Below are 8,517 nucleotides of genomic sequence, written 5' to 3'. Positions count from 1 at the left end.
CCGTGGGGTGCTGGCTTCCGCAGCGCGGGGAAAACCCCTGAGAAACGCCCAGACCACCTGAGCATAGACGTCCATGCTGCGTCCGAATACTTGAGGGAATCCGGGCCATGCCGCCACCTACTCGCGCCTCACACAAGCCGCGCCAAACTCTGGAGTTTCACTGCGCAGGCGCGTGGCGAGCGGGCCGCTCAGGAACACTCAAAGGACCTGCACACTGACCAGTCAACGTCCGCCTTGGCCCAAACTAGTCCCGCCCCCAGGAGCAGACGTCAGGGCCCGCCCCCAACAGCCCCGCCCTCCCCACGCTTTAGGCCCGCCCCACGCTGGCCTGGGTTAAGGCTCGCGGTTGGCTCGGAGGACGGACGCGAGCTCTGGTTGGTGGAGGTGAGGTCACGAGGACACCTTCGTCGCCTTTCCAGAGGCGATTACTGGGCAGGCTCAGTCTTTTGCCTCAGACGCTAGCTGTAGCTGGCAGGCGGTTGTACGTGCTCCAGAGTCCTCAATACCCGTCGCTGCAGTCCGCTTCGCGTGGTTCCGCTAAGCTCTTCTGAGCTGCTCGCTCTCCACCCGCGCCTTCGCCGTAATCCGCCATCATGGTGAAACTCGCAAAGGTAAGAGGCCTTGCGCGCGGACACGGACCACTAGGCCTGCTTTCCGAGGGACGCGCGCGCGCCCGTCGCGGAGGGGAGGAGGGCCTGCGCGCAATCCCGGGCGCGTTCGAGGGCGCCATGCTGGGGGAAATCTCGCGCGACTAGCGGGAGGTCTCGCGGTTTTTGCCCTCTGACTTGGTGGGGGAATGAGAAGAGCTGAGGCAGGTTCCGGGAGGGCGATGTCGAGTGGTCGAGTGCACCGGGCGGGAAGGGTCGGTGTGAGGAGAAATTGGAGGAGTTTTTGTGCAGGCCTGGCGTGTGAAAAGAGGGCCAACCTCAAGCGGCTAGCGCTCCCGGGGCCCCGCCTCCCCGCGCACGTGCTCCGGTGCGCGGCCCGCCACGTGGGTTGCGGCGCTCCGCACGTGTCGCGTGTCCGGGACGGTGGGGGAGTGTCTGTACACCGCGGAGGGGGACAGCAGGGTGGGCTTAGGTGGGTTGCCCTGCGATCCGCTGTCTCTGGCCGTGACGGGTAGATCGGCACGTGGTGGGCTCAGGGAGCGCGTGGTGACCTGCCTGGTGGCTCCACGTGGTTCGGCTGTAAGCGTGAGAAAGTCGGAAGTTTGGTTACAGAGGTGCTTCTTTTAAGAGGTGCTTTCGCGATAACCCCCTCCCCCAGCAAATAATTTAGGGTGATGCAGTTTTTTTGCGGAAGGTGCGGGAAAATAAAGGGCCCCGACTCGTAGACTTTAAAAACCTGTGGCTGTTTCCTGGTGAAGAGTTATGCCTGCTCAGTTGTCTGTGAGAGGGGGAAGACAAATTCTGCGTGGTTCTCAGAAAAAAATTGCCTGAAGAGTGTCATGCCTTGTGTTCTTTAGACAGTGAGAGAACGTGGCTTAAAATGCGCATGTGAGTGTGATTTTTGTGTGCATTTGTAGGCCGGCAAAACTCACGGTGAGTCCAAGAAAATGGCTCCTCCCCCAAAGGAAGTGGAAGAAGATAGTGAAGATGAAGAAATGTCAGAAGATGAAGATGACAGCAGTGGAGAAGAGGAGGTAGGAAGCTGTTTGAAAAATGGTTTAAGATGCAGCAATAAAAACCAGTGGAATTGAATGTCTGGAAGTATTATCAGAAATACAGGATTCTAACGTAGTAAGTGATTGGCAAACAAACTCTTTGTTGCTCTTGATAGTAATTTTGAATTTTTGAGGATAATAGTCGATCTGGGAGGGTGTCTATTCTGTTTTGAATAGAGTTTCCTATAGATTTGTGGGGTTATTTTCCTCCTGTTTTTGGAAAACGACTTATTCTAGCTTATTTTTCATTCAGTCCATGGTCACTTGGTTTTGTGAATTTTGGCAGGACATGATGACACAGAGCTGTAGACCAGCCTCAGATAGTTTCTCCTGAATTAAGGTATTAGCCACAGTATTCAGCCATAGGACAGGAACTTTAGTAAGAAAGCCAGACTTATTTAGGTGGAGTCAGGGTCTCATAGCTTAGGTGGTACCATGTGGGTTTTTTTTCTTCTACGTACTAAGGGGCTAAGCTGGACACTATTTAGATGAGGGTAGTTTTTTTAAAATTCTTGTTCTCTAAGCAAAATTTATCATTTCCAGTAATCTTATCTTGCATGTTTTGACTTTTGCAGTACTGGTCCCTATCTATCCCGGATCATCGGCTTATTGTATGAATTCTAATGCCAATCATTGTTCAAAATACATTGTGTGGATAGAGAGCTGCTAATTGCCCATTTGCTAGATCTGACACTCTTAGGGACTATTTAAAGACAGTCTTTGCACAGAAGACAGAAACAGGAATTTTGAATTCCAGTGAGCTGGGAGTACATAGTGAAACCCTGTCTCAAGACAGGTTTTATGGTCACACTCAGATTGCTTAGAAAAGCTCAGGTGTTAAGAGTCTAGTTTAAGTGTTGAGCCATGTATCCTTATTTCAGGGCTTAACATTTATCTTTATGTGTGAGTGCATTAAGCATGCTTCTTGGTACCCTCATACTAGGATGTACTTGGATCCCCTGGATCTGGAATTACAACCATGTGTGGATGTTACATTTGTTACAAGAGTTAACATGTGCTCTGCTGAGCCATCTCTCCAGTTCTTGACTTTTTTAAACATATCTAATGTCCATCTTCTTGTGCTCAAAGTTAGTGTTAGTATCTTAACATAGCATTGGATATAGAGGAATGCTTATGATTTGTTTTATTTCAAGGTTGTCGTCCCTCAGAAAAAAGGCAAAAAGGCTACCACAACTCCAGCAAAGAAGGTGGTTGTTTCACAAACAAAGAAGGCTGCAGTTCCCACACCAGCTAAGAAAGCAGCTGTTACCCCAGGCAAAAAGGCAGCAGCCACACCAGCCAAGAAAGCTGCTACACCAGCCAAAGTAGTTCCAACTCCTGGTAAGAAGGGAGCAGCACAAGCAAAAGCATTGGTGCCGACTCCTGGAAAAAAGGGAGCTGTCACTCCAGCCAAGGGGGCTAAGAATGGTAAAAATGCCAAGAAGGAAGACAGTGATGAGGATGAAGATGAAGAAGATGAAGATGATAGTGATGAGGATGAAGATGATGAGGAAGAGGATGAATTTGAGCCACCAGTAGTAAAAGGAGTGAAGCCAGCAAAAGCAGCTCCTGCCTCAGAGGATGAGGATGAGGAAGAGGAGGATGACGATGAGGATGATGATGAAGAGGAGGAAGATGGTGAGTTAGAGCTTAGGATATTGAGAGTACTGCATGCGCATTCCCTGTTTCATGATTATATTAGAAACTCATATTAATAGGTTTTCATTTCCTCATCTAATTTTTTTATTAATATTTGTAGCATTTATGTTGTCTAGATTGGTAGCAAATGTATTTGCCTGCTGAGCTATCTTTCTTTCAGACTCTGAGGAAGAAGTTATGGAGATCACACCAGCCAAAGGAAAGAAAGCTCCTGCAAAAGTTGTTCCTGTGAAAGCCAAGAGTGTAGCTGAGGAGGATGATGATGAGGAAGAGGATGAAGATGAAGAAGATGATGATGAGGATGAAGAGGATGAAGATGAAGAGGAGGAGGAGGAAGAAGAGGAAGAAGGTAACCAAATTAACTTCTAAAGTATGCTGACCTAAGTAATGCTTAATGGAAATGCTAAAATGTCTGCCTACTCATGAATGACATTTTCAAACATCCAGAACCTGTTAAAGCAGCACCTGGAAAACGGAAGAAGGAGATGACCAAACAGAAAGAAGCCCCTGATGCCAAGAAACAGAAGGTAGAAGGTAAGCCTGCAAAACTGGGGGAAGCAAAGAGATCAGAGTAGCAATAGCACAAGTGATGAATGACAAAGGGACTTAATACTGAAACATGGGGTTGAAATGCAATATGCTGATGTGCTTTATATAGTTAGTTTATGATAATTCATTTGTCGTATGAAAAGTGGACTAAAAGTTTCATTTTCTGTGCAGGCTCAGAACCAACTACACCTTTCAATCTGTTCATTGGAAACCTTAATCCAAACAAGTCTGTTGCTGAATTAAAAGTTGCTATCAGTGAACTTTTTGCTAAAAATGATCTTGCTGTTGTGGATGTCAGAACTGGTACAAATAGGTAAGTTTTTCATTGAGTGTTGTATGTGTGTGAGCTAGTATTTTTACCTTCCAGTTGTGTTCTTCCATGCCCTTAAACATTAGCTACATTAATAAAGATCAGTTGTCATTTCTCATGACCTTAAGTACAGGGATGAATAAGGAACTACAGTAATAAAGATTAGACAGTAATGAACTAAATCATCAAATCAGGGTCTATAATTTGAAATTCCTTTGTTTGACTTGGTAGTGTCAAAAAGCAATTTTAAGAATTTGACATTTTGCGCAGTATCTATGACTAGATCTGCATAGTCATAGTGAATGCTTTGTTACCAAAAAGATTCTCAGTACTTACCAGGGTCCATGCCAGCTACTGCTGTTTGGTTACAGTACACTGAATGAAAAAAAAAAAAAAAACTGCCGGGCAGTGGTGGCCCATGCCTTTAATCCCAGCACTTGGGAGGCAGAGGCAGGTGGATTTCTGAGTTCGAGGCCAGCCTGGTTTACAGAGTGAGTTCCAGGACAGCCAGGGCTACACAGAGAAACCCTGTCTCGAAAAAAACTAAAAAAAAAAAAAAAAAGAAAACCAACGTGAATTTGTTGTGTCTTGATACATGTACTTGGTTTTATGGGAGATAAGAATGATCTAGTTTTGTTAGTGTTGTAGGTGCTGTCCATGTGAGTACCACATGGTACAAGTGTAGATCACCCTCTAATGCCTATAATCTTGTTTTTTCCATCTTCAAGGAAATTTGGTTATGTGGACTTTGAGTCTGCTGAAGACCTAGAAAAGGCCTTGGAGCTCACTGGTTTAAAAGTGTTTGGCAATGAAATTAAACTAGAAAAACCAAAAGGAAGAGATAGTAAGAAAGGTATGTAAAAGGGTCTGGGGTGACTGGATGCTAACAGACTTAGGAGGCAGTCTTGGTCCCTTCTTCTCTCTTAGTTTCATCCTCGTTGTGAACCAGTGAGTTGATATGCATCATGTGCTTGCTGACAAGTTTGATTTCTGGGATATATAATGTCAGAGCTGGCATGATGGATAGCTTAGTGAGTAAAGATGCTTGTGGCAAAAAGTTTGATCTCTAGAAGCCACATGAGGAGAAGAGACTGAGCCTGTTGTGGTAGTACACATCCAGGACTCCGGCAGGTGTGAGCTTGAGGACAAAAAAAGTGACTATAACAGCCAGGGCTATTATACAGTGGAACATTGTCTAAAAAAACCCACAAAACTCCCAAGTTGACCTGTGACCATGTGCTTGAGGCTTACACGTCTCTTGAATGAATTCTTGTTACCTATTTCAAGTTTCAGAATTTGGATTTTGAAGACCTTGTTTTTTATTTAGTTGTGCTGAAAATTAAACCTGGGTGTTCTACATACTAGGCAAGCACTCTTAAAACTGTGACATACCCTTGGTCCAAACCCTTTTGTTCATTTTACAAGGTAGCTATGTATATACCCAATTTGCATGCAGTCTATGTCATATGCTTACTAGGTTATAGGCTTGTGTTACTGATTGTAGAGTGACCCATATGAGTGGTGAGGTTATCTTAGAGATGGGAACTAAGTCAAAATAGACTTGTTTCATATATGTACTTAATATGTACAGTTTAGGGGACGTTCTGTACATGTTCATAAGTAGGAGGTACGTTTGCCTGGTGTCCAGGGAGGCCAGGAGAGCCTCAACTGAAACTGGGCAGGTGTTTGTGAGTACCAGGTGACTGGGTGCTGGCAATTGAATATGGGTCCTCTTCATGCAAAGGGCTAGTGACCATTGAGCCACCTTTCCATCCCTTATACCATCATTTTTATAGCGTAGATCCAGGTCCTTTATAAGAGCTATTTGCTTTACTTTCTTGTGACTTGGAAGATGATGTAATTAAATCTTTTTTTATTTTTTAATGTAGTTCGAGCTGCAAGAACACTTTTAGCCAAAAACCTCTCTTTCAACATCACTGAAGATGAATTAAAAGAAGTATTTGAAGATGCTATGGAGATCAGATTAGTCAGCCAAGATGGGAAAAGTAAAGGGTATGTATGTTTTATTAACAAGAGTTTCAGAGTTTAGTGTCTTTCCCTCTCTTGCCATTAACAGTCTGTGCTGCCTCAAACTTACTTCATAACCAGAAAACTGAATGCCTCTACCTCTCGAGTTCTAAGATTAATAATGCTTAACTGATGAGTTTTGAAGCTGTGATCAATTTTACAGTCTGGCCTCAATCCAAATTGGCATCTTTGGCTACCAGTAGTATCCTTCCCTATTTTGAGAGAAATGTGATTCTAGGCAGTCCAGTCTATTATTGTGTCGCCTCATTTTTCCTTCTTACATAATAGTAGGGAGGCCAGTTTAAAGGATGATTTCTAAAGATGAACTAATACAGTAAAAGAACAGTAAAAGCTGTTTAGTCATACCACCTGTTTTCATTAAGTTACACATGTAACTAAGTCATTACATGTATGTAAGGTTACACCATAAGTGTTGTCTAATGTATTTCATTGTGCTCCCATTATTTCAGGATTGCTTATATTGAATTTAAGTCTGAGGCTGATGCTGAGAAAAACTTGGAAGAAAAGCAGGGGGCAGAAATTGATGGACGATCTGTCTCACTCTTCTATACTGGAGAGAAAGGACAAAGGCAAGAGAGAACTGGAAAGAATAGCACTTGGAGTGGTAAGTTAAAGGGTTAATTGTGTAGTGGAGGTGGGAATCACTTGCATCTTTGTACTTTATAATTAGCTAGAGTTAGTTCACCTTTTTTATATAGCTGATTAGTTTCCATGAATGAAACCTATTTGAAATTATTTTCGTTGGAGTGTAGTAAGCAAACACAGCTTTGTTACATTTTCTGCTTTAAATGGCTTAAACTATATTTTGGAGAAATACTCTAGGACAACAAAGAACAGTTACCTGTTTGGATTGAATATGAAAGGAGCAAGAAGGGCATTACTGTATATATATATATGTATGTGTATATATATATGTATGTGTATATATAGATATATACTGTGGTGTTGGTTCTTAGGAGGATGGTTCTTAGGTTCTTAGGATTACTGTATATATGTATGTATATATATGTATGTATATATATGTATGTATATATATGTATATGTATGTATACTGTGGTGTTGGTTCTTAGGAGGATGGTTCATGGCTAAAGTGCCATTGTTCCTGTTACTGTGCCACCACCTTCTGAGGAATAGGTTGGAAACCTGCTTTATGTGGTTCACTTACTGGTTGTTTTATTACATACAGACTTTGTAACATGTCTGCTAATGTGTGGTATCTTTGTACTTGCAGGTGAATCAAAGACTTTGGTTTTAAGTAACCTTTCCTACAGTGCAACAGAAGAAACTCTTCAGGAAGTATTTGAGAAAGCAACTTTTATCAAAGTGCCCCAGAACCCACATGGCAAATCTAAAGGGTAAAATAATTTTTATGTTAGATGTGGGCTGGACATACTCTTTATTATTGTTTTGGTTTTTTTGAGACAGGGTTTCTCTGTGTAGCCCTGGCTGTCCTGGAACTCACTCTCAGAATCTGCCTGTCTCTGCCTCCCAAGTGCTGGGATTAAAGGCCTGCACCACCACTGCCGGGCTATGCATAAGATTAAAAGACTATCCTGTTGCTTTAAAAAACCGTAAAGTTTGAGCTATGCAAAGGACAGTAAATATTGATAGCATTGGTAGTACCTGCTGATTCCATGTGTTTCAAAGCTTTATTCTGAGAACTGACTTTCAATCCTCAGGTATGCATTTATAGAATTTGCTTCGTTTGAAGATGCTAAAGAAGCTTTAAATTCCTGTAATAAAATGGAAATTGAGGGCAGAGCAATCAGGCTGGAGTTGCAAGGACCCAGAGGATCACCTAATGCAAGAAGTCGTAAGTCTCTTGACTTGATGTGACTTGGTTTGGGTGACATTTTTTGATTTTATGTTTATCCATGCTTACTTGGGGCTGGCTTTACATTGTTGCTGAGTAATGACAACTGGATATGATGACTGATTACCTGAGAAACAATTGATGAAATCTCAAGAAAATTCCTCTAGATAGTCAAGTTCTGATCCAGCTATGTCAGCTCAAAGCAGCAACTTTTGGGTTTGATTGCCCCCTGAGTTCACTTAGATATGTCTGATCCGGTGTAGTCCCCCCCCCTTTTTTTTTTTTACCTTAATTTACCTGCATTAATTGCTTTTCCTGGTAAAAGACATTGTAAAGAAAAAAAAACACTGTACAAAATCAGTGTCAGGTGGCTTAGCAGTGAAGAGCATTGACTGGGTTCAAATCCCAGCAAACACATGGCATCTCACTTGCCTTAAGATCTGACACTCTCTAGAGGTATGCAGACAAAACACT

The 8,517-nt window shown here is 43.0% G+C and overlaps 1 protein-coding gene and 2 non-coding genes across 3 annotated transcripts in view; all 3 read left to right on the top strand.

The window, feature by feature from the left end:
• Positions 1-441: 441 nt before the first annotated feature.
• The window catches only part of Ncl (nucleolin), a 9,253-nt gene continuing 1,177 nt past the window's right edge, over positions 442-8,517 (top strand). The window contains exons 1-11 of the mRNA XM_028789581.1: positions 442-611; positions 1,526-1,642; positions 2,818-3,301; positions 3,483-3,671; positions 3,770-3,856; positions 4,043-4,184; positions 4,910-5,034; positions 6,071-6,194; positions 6,680-6,834; positions 7,462-7,585; positions 7,910-8,043. Coding sequence (XP_028645414.1) covers positions 594-611; positions 1,526-1,642; positions 2,818-3,301; positions 3,483-3,671; positions 3,770-3,856; positions 4,043-4,184; positions 4,910-5,034; positions 6,071-6,194; positions 6,680-6,834; positions 7,462-7,585; positions 7,910-8,043 — 1,699 coding nt within the window. The 5' untranslated portion in view covers positions 442-593. The remainder of the gene's footprint in view (positions 612-1,525; positions 1,643-2,817; positions 3,302-3,482; positions 3,672-3,769; positions 3,857-4,042; positions 4,185-4,909; positions 5,035-6,070; positions 6,195-6,679; positions 6,835-7,461; positions 7,586-7,909; positions 8,044-8,517) is intronic.
• LOC114640648 lies at positions 3,902-3,971 on the top strand. Its single transcript, XR_003714182.1, has one exon. It is a non-coding gene; the product is annotated as a small nucleolar RNA SNORD82 (small nucleolar RNA).
• LOC114640643 lies at positions 8,151-8,230 on the top strand. The gene has a single exon (XR_003714179.1). It is a non-coding gene; the product is annotated as a small nucleolar RNA SNORD20 (small nucleolar RNA).

Source organism: Grammomys surdaster, unplaced genomic scaffold, assembly GCF_004785775.1.
Source record: "Grammomys surdaster isolate TR1022 unplaced genomic scaffold, NIH_TR_1.0 125846, whole genome shotgun sequence".
Taxonomy (NCBI): domain Eukaryota; kingdom Metazoa; phylum Chordata; class Mammalia; order Rodentia; family Muridae; genus Grammomys; species Grammomys surdaster.
Note: the sequence above shows the minus strand (reverse complement) of the source record. Positions and strands in the feature narration are given on the sequence as shown.